Source organism: Miniopterus schreibersii (assembly GCF_964146895.1).
Source record: "Miniopterus schreibersii genome assembly, chromosome: 18".
Taxonomy (NCBI): domain Eukaryota; kingdom Metazoa; phylum Chordata; class Mammalia; order Chiroptera; family Miniopteridae; genus Miniopterus; species Miniopterus schreibersii.
The window spans coordinates 23,439,236-23,453,727 of NC_138121.1; the positions used below are offsets into that span (position 1 = coordinate 23,439,236).

Consider the following 14,492-nt stretch of genomic DNA (forward strand, 5'->3'; position numbering starts at 1 on the left):
GGTCTTCATATTAGGGGCTGGTACGGTGCCTGGGACAAAGTGGGTGCTTAGTAAAATAACAGCACAGTAGGTGAGAGGGGGCTTCAGGCTCATTGCCTGGATTTTGACCCCCCTTGTCCTCAGTTTCATCGTCCATAAAATAGGGAGAGTACTTTTCTCTCATTCAAAGAGTTGTTGTGAAGCTTAAATGGAGAGTACCGGCCACAAAGCAGTTGCTCAATGAAATTTAGTTATTTTATTAAAGCCTTAAAAGCAGTTAAGAGGTTGAATCTTGGCTCCAAACCCTTACTGGTCATATTACCTTTAACAAGCTATTTAACCTCTCTGCACCTCTGTTTTCTCACCTGTGAAATGGGAGTAATACTAGAACCCACCTCATAGGGCTACAGTGAGGATTAAACTTACATTCTTAAAGCCTTAGAAGAAGTGCCTGCCACGTAGTCCCAGCTCTGAGTTAGCTAAGATTGTGTGGGCAATTGATGTAGAGGAAGCTACTTGTACACCCTTGAAGGAAGGAGGACCCCCCTTTCTTTGGGAAGAGCCTTACTCTTGGTGTGGTGAGAGAGGAAGGGATCAGCTTCCCAGGCACCCAGAGTAGTCCAATCCACCCAGATGTCCGATGGCATCAGAGATGACGTAAGCAGATCCCTGGCACAACCAAAATAGGCACCGAGCAACAAACCCAGTCTAATCGGGCAGGACCAGAAGACCCTCAGATGGTTCAAGAACAGTCTCTAAGTGAAACAGCCTCACGTAACAACCATCTCCTAGGACTGATGTGACCAGGGATACCGCATATCAAGGGCACAGGCCAGTGCCTGGCACAGAATGAGCGGCTAAGGAAAGGACGCCGCACGGCAGGGGTTTTTGTCACTTTTGTTCATTACTATATCCTTGTCTGCAATAGTGCTGTCTAGTTTCCCGCTGCTGCTACAACAAATTGCCACAAACGTGGTGGTGTAAAACAGCACAAGTCCACTCTTACAGCTCCGGAGGTCAGCAGTCCAAAATGAGTTTTATGGCAATCAAATCAAAGCGGCAGAAGGATCGCTTCCTTTTGGGGGCTCTAGCGGAGAGTCTGCTTCCTTGACTTCTCCGGCCGCCTCGTGCCTTGGCTCACGGCCCCACGCCACGCCACCCTCTCCCTGCTCGCGCAGCCACATCACTTTCTTCCCTTCTTAGAGCCCAGTCTCCCTCTGCTTCCCTCTCGTAAGGACCCTTATGATTACATTTTGCCCTATAGGTGACATTCACAGGTTCCAGGGATTAGGACCTAGGTATATTTAGGGGCCATTATTCAGCCTACCTCAAGGGCCTAGCTCTTTATGCATCTAATAAATATTTGTTGAGTGAATGCTGGAATGTCAGCCATTTAGTTCTGTTATTGGCACCTTCTTGGCTGGTCCCTTTCAGGAATTACCACAGCAACATGTGTGGTCTCCTTGTCTTCAAGCCTTACGCAAACCTCACCCAAATCTTACCTTCAATGCAGATTTCCTGACCCTATTTTAACACTGCACCTTGCTTCCTCCATTGCACACCCCCCTAATCCCTTTATACTGATTGACTTCCTTTCTTCCTCCCCTCCCCCAGCACTTTTTGTCTTCTGACATACTATAAAATTTATTTATTACACTTAGGGGTATTTGTTCATCTTACTCACTAGAATATAAGCTCAAGGATTACATGTGGGACAAGGATTTTTCTCTGCTTTAGTCTCAGATGTATCCTAGGGGTCTAGAACAGTGTCTGGCACATAGTAGCTGCTCAATACACAAGTGTTGGATGAACGTATGGACAGCCTCACCGAGTTTCCTTTCAGCAGCGAGTCTGGTTCTTTATCTTTCATGGCCAATCTTGGCTTACATGACAATGAAGGCATTGCCTGTGGTGAAGCCAATTGATTCTAGATGACTATGTATAATCCTGTTCATGAGTCTCCACCCTGTTCCATTAACACGCTGGCAATTTCCATCTCTAAATCATAGATGACCTCAATTTTCATTTCCACCAAAACTTTCACAAAGCTGGGAGGGAAATGGATGGCTTGGCTTTGGGTATTTATCGAAAGGTAAACTTCTCAGAATTGAGATGATTGCAGAGTTGGGAGGGTAAACTGTCCCTGGCTGAGGTTGCAAGGCTTTGTTAGGTTGAGTTGTACTGTTTCTACTGCTCTGCCTGGAGGTGATGAGTTTGTGGTTTCTGCAGTTGGTCAGGCTCAGGTTTGCTGTAGAGGGGTCTTGAGCACCTGAGGGGGCATGGTGAAGGGTCTCCAGGGCCTTCCTGAAGTTGCATGTGAATTTTTGTGTGAATGTATGTTCTTAAGAGGATTCGAGTCTAAAGCTTGTATTGGCTTCTCAAGAGAGAAAGTGAAGAATTTCTGCCCTGCCCTAGCTGTGTTGATTCTGGGATTTTATGACCCATGACGTACAGCTCAATTAGCAGGCTGTACACAGCTCAGAGAGGAAAGGCAGTCATTTGAAAAGCATGCCCCCTTCTCATCCCTACCCCGCCAACAAGTCCCACGTTATTGTGTTAAAGATGCTGAACCAGGTGCTGTTTCAAGTTTTTGCAAGACTCTGGGCATTTCTTGAGGCCTCATTTCCCCCTTCCCCCCCATAGGTAGAATTGAGATGGCTCTACTTTCTGTGATTTTTGTGTGAATAGGAAAGTGCTTCAAGGGTACAAAATGCTATAGAATTGCAAAGTATTAATGACAAAGGGAACATGTGCCTTTTTTGTTATGTGGCAACAGACTGGCTTGTTCCCTACTCCATCCATCCATCCATCCATTCATCCATCCATCCATCCATCCATCCATCCATCCATCCATCCCACAAGCATTCATTTCCTCACAACGTGCACAAAAGCTACTGTGTATATGGCAAAAGCTTTATATAAAACACTGATCATCATAAAATCATGAATAAACTCAGGTTCAGAGAGCTCAGGCCACTTGCTCAAAATCACAAAGCTGGAAAGTGATGGAGCGGAGCCTGATTGAAAATCTAATTCTGTCTGATGCCAACAGCCATGCTTATCATCATCAGCCACCAAAGCACTCCCAAAGACAGGAGAGGGAGCCACCCAGCCTAGGGGGAAGGCAGGTGGGGGGAGGTCTACCAAATACAGCACCTTGAAATCTGTTTCACCTTAAAATGCATCCACGTTACAAGGTGCACCATATTATGCCCATGCTTGCTTTAATATCAAAGAATTCCCCAGCAATCTTTAAGTACAAGTGATGCTTTGGGAAGGGGGTGTACCCCAGAGTGGCTCTCTGCTACAATCCCCACCACACACCCCATTTCCCATATCAGATGTTCATTGCTTATGTTTGAGTCTTATCTTCTGGGTTGAAGTAGAAGCTCCTGGAAGACAAGATCTGAATCTGCTTCCGCCTTTTTCCCTCCCAAGGCCTAGCCCAGTACCCAGCATGAAACAAGCACAAAGATAATTAATTTGGCAAATACTTAGTGAATTCCTGCCTAAGTAAGGTGTCCCGGGAGACAGAGATGGGATGATATGGTCCCAGCTCTCAAGATAATTTACAATTAGGCTGGAGAGGTCAAAGCTTCAGAATCTGTTTGAAAATGATCTTCCTAAGACTCTTGGCACAACATTTGAAAAGCTTGGGACTGTGATATAGCAATAGAAGAAATGGTAGGTAATTGGACAACAAACAAAGTTTCATTAAATAGGACAAATTTTGTGAAAAGTGACAACCTGTTCCTCTGGAAAGGTAGCATTGTGTCAATTAAAGAGCACACCTTGAAGTCGCAAAGTATAAATTACTGATGTTGAAACCACCATTTCCCAAGAGGGAAAAGCTGAAAGCACCTGCTTCAGATGCTATCTGTTTGCCAGAAGGGTCTCAGCCTCTGATTGCTTGGCCTTTGATGGTCACATTTGGGACTTTAGCAGTGCAGATAAGCCCATGTTCCTTTTACCAAACTTGGAGAGATTCTGGGCTTACTAGACTCAATTCTACTCATCAAATATTTACTGAGCGCACTGTAATGTGATGGGATATATAATGAGTAGCTCAAAAACTCTGCAGTGAAGCAGGGAGCCAAATCCCGGCCCCTCCACAAACCAGCTGAGGGACATGGGACAGAGTTTCACCTGTCTGAGCCTTGGTTTTTTAAACCGTAGCCTGGAGATCCAATCCTTATCTTGTAGGCTGCTGTAAAGATTCGTTGCAGTGATGGACATAAAGCTCCCTGCACAGGGAACCGCACTAAGAACTCCACAGATGTGAGCCAGTAGCAGTGGCAATTGTAGAAAAATTAAGGACGTGATCTCTGACTTAAAGAAAACACCCAGTCTTGTGAATAAATCAATATGTTAGCTGATAAATGTCACTAGTATGATGGTTATAACTATTTTTGACTATTTTTTAAGCAAACAATTACTGAGCCCTTACTATGTGCTAGATACTGTGCTAAACAATTGCACCTGGATAACCTCATTCATTCTGTGCAAAACCATCAATAGCAGGAACCACAATTGTTTCCACCGAGGAACCTGGGACTTAGGCCGTGTGAGTAACATGCCCAGGGTCAGAGCTGGAAAGTGACAGAAGCAGGATTCAATCCTAGCAGTCTGGCTCCAGAGGTAGACTTCAAGGCACAAATAACGAGATAGAAAGAAACCCTGAGAGGCTTCACAGAGGTGGTGCTGGAGCAGCGAGCAGATTTTTAGGCATCAGAGTCATGGGAGGGGTCCAGGCAGAGGGAAAAGCAGAGACAAAGCTGGCAGGATGAACAGCTTGTTCTGTTCAGGAATTCAGGTGGGTCTGTGCCGAGGCTGTGGGATGGAAGATGGGGGCATCTAGAAGATGAGGGTGGGAGGGAGGAGGGGGCCAGATGGTGGGACACCTCACGTGCTTGACACAGGGACTTGGACTTTTCCCTGGAGGAAATGGGAGACCAATGAAGGATGAGAAAGACAGGGTCACTGGCATGGAGGATATGTTACCTATCTCCCTGTTAAGAGGAAATGACTCTGGGCGATCTATTTGAATAATTAGGCCAGACCGTATTTTCCAACTAAATTACTACTTTCTAGATATTGTTTACGTGCAAGTCTCACCCTTTCCCCTACTGGCCAAGAAGTTCCTTACATGTTCACTCTAACTGCTTTTGGTCTCCCACAAGTGCCTGATATATGATAGGTATTTAAAAATTCTATTAAATGAGTGATTAAAAGAATGAATGAATGAATGAGTCTCTGAAAAACTAAATTTTGAGTTGGATTTTTTAAAGAAATGCAGTATTTGAGGTGGATCATAGACCTAAATGTGAAAGAGAAACAGAAAAGCTTGTAGAAGAAAGCATAGGAGAATATCATCATGACTGCAAAGATTTCCAAACAGAACATGAAAAGCACTCACCATAAAAGAGAAGGTTGAGCATCTGGTGTGACTCAGTTGGTTGAGTGTCATCCTGCACCAAAAGGTTGCTGGTTCGATTCCTGGTCAGGGCACATGCCCGAGTTTTCAGCTTGATCCCCAGTAGTGAGCGTGCACGAGGCAGCCAATCTATGTTTCCTTCTCTCTCTCCCTCTCCCTCTCCCTCTCTCTCTCTCCCCCTCTCCCTCTCCCTCTCCCTTCCTCTCTCTCTAAAATGAATAACATTTTAAAAAAGAGAAGGCTGATAAATTGAACTTCATTAAAATTAAGAATGTCTGTTCCACTAATTCAAAAGAATATATGTACCCCTATGTATGCACCCCTATGTCCATTGCAGCATTATTTACAATAGCCAAGACTTGGAAGCAGCCCAAGTGTCCATCAGTAGATAAGTGGATAAAAATGCTGTGGTACATTCACACCATGGAATAGTACTCGGCCATAAAACAAAAAAAGGAAATATTACCCTTTGCGACAGCATGATGGACCTGGAGAGTATTATGCTGAGAGAAATAAGCCAGTCAGAGAAAAACAAGTACCATATGATTTCACTTATAGGTAGAATCTAATGAACAAAATAAACTAATAAATAAAATAAGAACAGACTCGTAGATACAGAGAACAGACCGACAGCTGTCAGAGGGGAGTGGGTTTGGGATTAAGCAAAAAACCCCCACAAAACTCAGACACAGACAACAGTACGCTGATTATTACCAGAAGGAAAAGGGCATAGGGGGATGAAAAAGAGGGTTCAGGGGGGTAAATGGTGATGGAAGGAGACTTGACTTGGGGTGATGAACACACAATACAGTATACGGATGATGTGTTATAGAATTCTATACCTGAAACCTATATACTTTTATTAACCAATGTTACCCCAATAAATTCAATAAACATTTTTTTTTAAAAAAGAAGAATGTTATCAAAGTCACCATTTGGAGAGTGAAAAAGGCAAGCCACAGATTGGGAGAAGAAATTTGTTTCCAAACGTAACATAGAACTACTAAAAATCAAATTGAAATCCAATTTTTAAAAAAAGATGCAAAACTTGAACAAGTACTTTAAAAAAGTTATCCAAGTGGTCAAAAAGCATATAAAAAGGTGCTCAACATCATCATTCATCAGTGATATCCAAATTAAAACAACAAGATATCACTACACACCCACCAGAATGGGTAATTAAGACTGACACCATCAATTACTTAAGGATGTGGAGCAACTGGACCTCTACCATGTGACCGGTGGGAGTATAACTTGGTACAATCACTTTGGAAGACTGGCAGGATGTGCTTACCCTGTGACCCAGCAACTGAACTTGGGCACATCCACAAGAGAAAAGAGTGCATGTATCCACTTGGAGGCTTAAGAATGTTCAAAACAGCTTTATTTTAATAGCTCCAAACTGAAACAGTCCAAATATCCATGAACAGAAAAATGGATAAATTGTGGCATATTTGCACAATGGTATGGTCTGAGTAATAGAAAACCAATGACTGCTACAAGCAACAAAATGGAAGAATTTCAAAGACATCATATTGAGTGAAAAAAGCTAAATGCAAATATTCCAGAACAGGAAAAACGAATCAATAGCAAAAGAAGTCAGAGCAGTGGTTTCCTTTGGGAGGTATTGACAGGAAAGGCCTGAGAGAACCTTCTCGGTTACTGGAAATGTTTTTTATCTTGATCTGTGAATCAGCTGGTAATTTCACAGGTGTACCCATGTAGAACGATTTATTGAGCTGCATACTTTACTGTATGATGTATCTCAATAAAGATGTTATTTTAAAGATAAAAAAATATTGCCCTGGCTGGTGTTGCTCAGTTGGTTGAGCATCATCTCATGCACAGAAAGGTCACCGGTTTGACTCCCAGTCAGGGCACATGCCCAGGTTGAGGGTTTGGTCCCAGGTTGAGGTGGACGCAGGCAACCAATCAATGTTTCTCTCTCACATAGTTGTCCCTCTCTCTCTTTCAAATCAATAAAAACACTTAAAAATATATTAAAGTGTTTCAAAATTTGCTGGCTAAAGAGGTCTAACATTTCAGAAAATATCAGATGAACTTAAATGCTAAAAAATAAAATTAAAGGCTGGAGCATGAAAGAAAAGGAGAATGGGATGTTTAAAGAGCTGGAGTAGGAAATGTAAATGTCAGATGGGGTTAGAAAATAAATCAAGTTCACCTAAAGCCCAGCACTAACGTCAGGGAGAAGCAAGAAGTGAGGTTGTCAGCCCAGACCTGGAGCGGATGTAGCCGGTGGGGCCCTGATAGTAGAGGTGAAGAGACTAGATTTTTTAGATGAAAGTCAACTAGAAGGTGATAATTCCTGAGCTGGGCTAGGATGCCACTAAAAACCAAGACAATGATTGCAGTGATGACAGTGATAATAAACATAACAACACTTAGCATTTATTGAGGACCTACTATGTGCCAGGCGCTGTTGTCAGCCCCTCACTACTACCCCCTCATTTAATCCTCACAACCGCCCTCTAGAAGTTACTGTGATTATCCCAGTTGTACGGAAGGAGTGTAGTAACTTAGTCTCTCCAAGGATAGAAAAAAAGAGACCCAGAGGGAGGCAGTGAGGAAATGCGATGAGTGAGAGAGATCAAACGACTTCACAGACATTTAGACAGGACTGGGTGTGTTGGCTAGAATTCTAGGAGAGCACAGAATTTCAGTATTTTTCATGTGCTTTTGGGTATATAAGCGACATGCAGCACCCAAACCAAATGTACAGGCTGGAAGTGCAAAGTGAAGAGCCTTGAAGAAGGAAAGTAGTTTCTTGCACTGCACTTAGTTTGAAAGAAGTTACTGGGGCAACCTATGCCCACAGCTGTTATATTGTAACCTTCTAAGGTTTGGAAGTGTCCTGCCAGGTCCTTTGAATCACTCTTGATAATTCATCTTCCTCCACGTTGGCAATGCCAGGTTAGACAGCAAGGGATGAAAAGGTCCAGTACATTTGTTTCTTTCTTCCTCCCTCCCTCTCTCCCTTCCTCCCTCCCTCCCTTCCCTCCTCCCTCCCTTCCTTCCTTCCTCCCCTCCCTCCCTTCCTTCAGCATATATTTATTGAGCACATACTATATTCCATAAGCATTGTTTTACAGGCTGGGGATACAGTGATAAACAAAATAGAAAGTTCCTGCCAGACCTCATGAAACCTATGTTATAGTCGAAGAAGACACACAATACACAAATAAACTTGTCTAATTTTAGATAGTCATTAAATGCAGTGAAGAAAAATGAAGCAGCTTAAAGGGAGGCATTATACAGGAGGATAAGTGAAGGCCTTTGTAAGGAGTTGACATTTAAGCTCTGGTCTAAGTAGAAGGAAAAGGCAAGCTATGATAATTAGGAAAGAAACTTCCAGGCTGAGAAGCCAGCCAGTGCAAAGGCCCTGGGGTGGGCATTTGCAAGGCCTATTCACGGAGGAGCAAAAAGGCCAATTTGGTCAGTACACACTGAAGGAGAGGAGTGTGCTAGGAAATGAGATCCCAGAGGACGTACAAGGCAAGATCACATAGGACTTTGTAAGGGATGGTAAAGACTTGGTTTTTTTCTAAGTTGGATAAGAAGTCATTGGAGGGTTCTGCAATGGGGAGTGACTTGATCTGATTAACTTGATCTGATTAAATGGGCAAGAGGAGAAGCAGGGAGAGCAGCTAGGAGGCTATTACAGCAGTACAGGTGGAGTTAATTAGTATCTGGACCAGGGAGGTACTGGCAGAAATTGTGAGAGGAGGCTGGATTCAGGAGACAGTCTGTAGGAAGGGCTGCAGGGTTTGTTGGTGAATTGGATGAAAGGTGTGAGAGACGGAGGTCAAGAATGTCCCTAAGTTTTTGTCCTTCGGTGCTGCCACTTATTTGGGGAATGATTGGGTTTAAGGGGTAAAATCAGAAGTTTATCTCTGACATGTTTAGTTGCAGGTATCTATTAGCTATTCAACTGAAGATGTCAGGTAGGCTGTTGGCTATACCAGCTTGGAGTTCAGTGGGGAATTATGGAAAACAACATCTCAAGTAATCCCTTATAGACAGAAAAATCTCAGTTCTCCTACCCATTAATATTTATTCATTTGGCAAATATTTATTGAGCACCTACTGTGTGTCAGGCACTTTGCTGGGTGCTAGGGAGTACAACATGGATTTAGTCAGAAACGGTCACTACCTGCATTACAATTTAATTAGTTCACTGGTTTCTGAGACACTTCTCTGAATATTGTATAAATATATAGAAGCAACTCGAGTTATAAATACTGAGATGAATCAGCAATTTGGAAGAGCTTAGATTTTCGGAAAGAAAGGAGCTATATATAGGTTTGGATAAATGACAGATTTACCCAATGAAATATTTGAAGACTGCCTTAAAATGAATCAGAAGAGACTGTCTCGACCAAATGAATGTTTACAAAGAGTCAACTTGGTGTAATGGAAAAGCTTACAGGGCTGGAAGACAGAAGCTCTGGGCCTGTCTGTTCTGCTGGATGAGGTCACATGTATGACCTTGACGGAGCTGTTTGCTCATCTTACTTCAGTTTTCAATGAGATGAATTCATTGGATTTGATGACTTCTAAAGAGCTTTCAAACTATTCATTTTTTACCTTTGTATTAGTTCTTTTACTGGATTCCCATTCCACTTTATAACATTTATTAAAAAATAAAACTCTAAACCTTGAGTGATCCTTCTCTTTTTTGAAGGATCATTTTTCAAAGCAAAGTAAAGCTGTTGTTTTTTTTTTTGCAAGTGGAAATTGTGTGTTTTTCTGATTGTAAAAAATGATACATGATCAGAAAAGCGCAGAGTAAAAAATCTCTACAATGATACCACTGAGGTAACTATGTTTTCATTATATGTACCATATAGCAGATGCTTAATATCTGCTGAGTGAATGACTACTGTTAATATCTTGTGAAATCCTTTTTAGTCTTAAGACCAAAAACAAACAAAAGAACCAAAACAAGTCCTATTTCTGGGGGTTGTTTAACCTCTAAACCAGACGGGGACAGTTATAGTCACCAGAGACTGAAACTGCTGGGCCGATATCAGATCTCTTAGATTATATGTTTCGCAACAGCTGGTGTCTTACATCTATGGAATGTAGAGAGACAATAACACCAAATACACCATTCTGATGGCCACAAACAATATCAAAGCCAGCTCAGTTTGAGCAATATCAGGAAAGGCTGCAAAACAGTCCATTGCCCAACCAGGAGTGGCTCCTACAGCAGATGGAAGGATAGGTTCTGCTCCCCCATATCCTTCTTCCCACACTTGGGCCCTCTTCCTTCCCTATAGCACCAGGATGACTTTGCTTGGGGCACCTGAGTTCAACTAAACAATTTCTATTGAGAGCCTGGCTCCTTTTGATTGTTAACTCCCTTCACAGTAAACCAAGATGGGTTGCTGATTGCCTTTGGAAATGAATTAAAGCCAGATCCTGCCTGCAGACATATGCTGCATCTTTATTTCCTAAATGTAATTAGTGGCTAATGTTGAAAAACTGGGACATTCGACATGTGAATCTGAATTTTCAGATCTTTTGAAAAATCACTGGATTTGGTACCACTGGGCCCTTATTCATTGGTGCAATCAGTTAGCTGGGGAGCAGCCTCCCACTTGAGACCAGTGTGTGGCCTTCAGGACCCCGTAATCTCACCTACCCCTATTGTATTACATCTTGCCTCCCCTGCTCAGTTATTCAACTTGCTACCTCTAACTAATTATGTAAAAGCATCAGGGGGCACCTACTAAGCACCCTGGAGGAGCTCACAAACCAACTTATAAACCAGTTAATAAGTGCAGTGAAGTCAGTGCAGCACGGAACGCATGAACATGGCATAGCATGGGTACTCTGACCTGAGAAGCTGGTTGGAGGGTCCCTGAAGGTCATTTTGAGCTCGGTTTTGAAGGATGAATATGATTATTCAGGCAAGGGCATTGGTGAGGAATACTGCAAACAGTGAGGGTGGTATTAAGAGCATATACAGCCCGGCCTGCATGGCTCAGTGGTTGAATGTCGACCTATGAACCTGGAGGTCATGGTTTGATTCCGCGTCAGGGCACATGCTCAGTACTGGGTCAATCCCCAGAAGGAGGACTGCAAGAGTCAGCCGATTAATGACTCTCATCATTAATGTTTCTCTCTCTCCCTCTCCCATCCTCTCTCTAGAATCAATTAAAAAAAAAATTTTTTTAAAAAAAAAAGCACATACAAGTTCTTCTGCTGATTAGCTGCCTGTTATATAGGTGACCCTCTCAAGCCAACAACTACCTTTCCCTTGAGTGATGCTGGTCTACAACCCTCTAACCAGATCCTCTCATTCCTTCCTTCTGTCAAAACACGAAAGGTTCACCCCTAACAGGAAGAGCCTGCCTGACTAATCCCCACTCACCTCCTTCACCTAAGGCAACACTCCTATTCCGGGATAACTGGTTACCTGAGGGTGATTCTGTTATTTGAGCTCTTTGTTTTGTTTTGTTTTGGAGCCTCTGACATTTGAAGAGTAGACAAGCATTCCAAGCAATGAATCAATCTGTATTCATCTACATGGTGTAGAGAAATAGGTATCATTTTTTACCCCAACAACAACCCATCTGAGAAAGAAGACAAACACAAGTAAACTAAAAACAGAGAATGCAATTCAGAAAATATTTATTAAGTGTTTGGTATTCACAATTTTTTAAACCCCTTCATCCCTCCGCCCTGGCCAGTGAGGCTCAGTTGGTTGGAGCATTATCTCGTGCCACCCAGAGGTAGTGGGTCCAGTTCATGGTCAGGACACATACCTAGGTTGCAGATTCGATCCCTGGTCAGGGTGCATATGGGAGGCAACCGATTTAGGTGTCTCTCTCACATCGATGTTTCTCTCTCTCTCCCTTCTTCCCGCTCTAAAATAATAATAATAATAAATCAATCCCTCCGTCCATCCAACATTCACTGAGTACTACCAGGAACTGTGGTTGGCACTTGGAAATCAAGGCACACGAAAATATACAAGCTGGCAGGTGACAGGAACAAATAAACTCATTACAGTAAGTCTCCTGGCAGAGCAATGTTCAAAACACAGCAACAACCTGGAGAAAGAAGTGTCGGCCGCTCCCTGGGATACTGGGAAGGTAGCATGGAGAAAAAAAGCTTGAGCTGCTTATCTTGTTTTTTACTTCTTATGATATTTTACAACACACACAAGCATACAGAGACTAGTACAACAAATCTCCATGTACCCATAACCCGGCTTTAGCAATCAGTCACTCATAGCCACTTTCGATTCACCTGTACCCCCACCTGCTTCCCCCCCATTCCTTCCTTTTGGTAAACATTGTTATCAATTCACTCATACTGAGCTGTGTTTGAAGAAGAGACTGGACATGTCCGGACCTTCCACTGCTAACAGCCTTCTTCCCATCTATTCTTCTGCCAGTGACTCTACCAGAGTTACATACTTGGATTCCTGCCCGTGACTCCAAAGCGTTGGCTGGTTGGGCGTAGAGACCCAAGACTTTATTGGAGCCTTTGGCTGAAGGAAAAGACTGGGCCGATCCAGTGAAAACCGCATCCTGCCTTATCTGGAATGCTGATCACATTCTTCTGGTCCTTGGTCCTCATAAAATTGCTATTTAGAAGTTTCCTGTGCACCTGTTTGTACAAAATGGTGGCTACATTCCACATTCCCATGTGCCCTTAGCAACCTCCCCGCACACCTCAGACTGCACAGGGCTTGCCCTCCAGGCCAGGCCAACCCAGAGCTGCTTCCGGTCCCGGCTGAACGTCGGGCCTCTCCAGCTGCTACCCCGTCGGCATTTCCTCTCTCTCTCCGAAAGCTCCCAATGTCCACGAGTTACCCACAGCAGAACACGATCCTGGACTCCCCTTCCCTCAGAATTCTGTCTTCTTTCAAAGCCATCCACTGTTGTCCACCTCCATCATCACCGTTCCAACCAGGCCACCATTCTCTTCCCTCAAGTACTGCAATATTTAAGCATCATTCTGCCTTTAGCACCCCGCCCCCCACCTCCATGCTCCACGCAGCAGCTGAATGATCTTTATTTAAAAAAAAACAACACACACATAACACACACACACAAAACCCTCTCAAAGCCCTTTCATGGTTCCTGACACCTACGAGAACCAAGGCCAACCTCCTTACCACAGCCAAGGAGGCCCTGCAAAATTTAAGACTTCGCAAGCTTGACCTGCTACCTTTCCTCCCTAGGCCGCAACCAAAACGCTCTTCTCAGAGCCCGTTTCCTCGCGTCTCCGCTCTTACCTGGGAAGCGGGTTTTCTCCCAAATATCATGAAAGCCACACCCACTCCGCCCGGGCTCACGGGCGGTTATCTCACTTGAGTCCACAACCCTATGAAGTCATCATCTTCAGTTTGCAGATGGAGAAACTGAGCGTGGGCACCGTACCCATGGTAGCTGCGTGCTAGAAAGTGGAAGGGTCGGGACTCGGGGGCTCCAGAGGCCACCGGCCTAAGCAGAGAGCCCTCGCCCGCGCCGACGCCCCTCCGGAGCAACGGAACCCGCTCTCCGCCGCGGGTTGCCTCGGGCTGCGCGGGGGCGGGGCCCGCGACTGCGGAATGAAGCTTTTGATTGGCCGCCTCCGTTAACGGCAAGCGAGAGGGCGGGAGCGAGGGCGTGGGGGCGTCGCGGAGAAATGACGTAATGCCTCGGCACCTTAAAGGTACCTGGCCCTCGCTCCGCGGATGGCGCAGGCGCGTTCCGGGGGCTCCCGCTGGTTCACGGATCACTGAGAGCCGGGCCGAGCAGGCGCGCGCGTGTAGACGGGGCGCGCCCCGGACGCGGACGACTGCTCCTGAGGTCTGGCGAGGCGGCGTCGGGAGCGGGGACCGTCCAGCTGACTAGGGGGCGCCGCGATGGCTGAAGGTAGCGCGGTGTGCGACCCTCAGCACGCCGCGCGCCTGCTGCGAGCGCTCAGCTCTTTCCGCGAGGAGTCCCGCTTCTGCGACGCGCACCTGGTCCTCGACGGGGAGGAGATCCCGGTGCAGAAGAACATCCTGGCGGCGGCGAGCCCGTACATCAGGTGAGGAGGGGGCCGGGCGGGGCGGCGC

At 44.8% G+C, this 14,492-nt stretch overlaps 2 protein-coding genes and 1 long non-coding RNA gene across 4 annotated transcripts in view; 2 read left to right on the forward strand and 1 right to left on the reverse strand.

Annotated features, from left to right (window-relative positions):
* Nucleotides 1-13,052, forward strand: part of BCO1 (beta-carotene oxygenase 1) — a 51,991-nt gene extending 38,939 nt beyond the window's left edge. The window contains exon 13 of the transcript XR_013997578.1: nucleotides 12,840-13,052. The gene's annotated coding sequence lies outside the window, so the exon portion shown is untranslated. The remainder of the gene's footprint in view (nucleotides 1-12,839) is intronic.
* LOC308548156 lies at nucleotides 12,054-13,962 on the reverse strand. The gene is made up of 2 exons (XR_013997579.1): nucleotides 13,686-13,962; nucleotides 12,054-13,054 (listed from the first exon to the last, which is right to left on the reverse strand). It is a non-coding gene; the product is annotated as an uncharacterized lncRNA (long non-coding RNA).
* A 166-nt stretch (nucleotides 13,963-14,128) lies between these two features.
* Nucleotides 14,129-14,492, forward strand: part of GAN (gigaxonin) — a 49,277-nt gene continuing 48,913 nt past the window's right edge. For both annotated transcript variants that reach the window (XM_081119251.1, XM_081119250.1), the window contains exon 1: nucleotides 14,129-14,464. In XM_081119251.1, coding sequence (XP_080975377.1) covers nucleotides 14,298-14,464 — 167 coding nt within the window. In that variant the 5' untranslated portion in view covers nucleotides 14,129-14,297. The remainder of the gene's footprint in view (nucleotides 14,465-14,492) is intronic.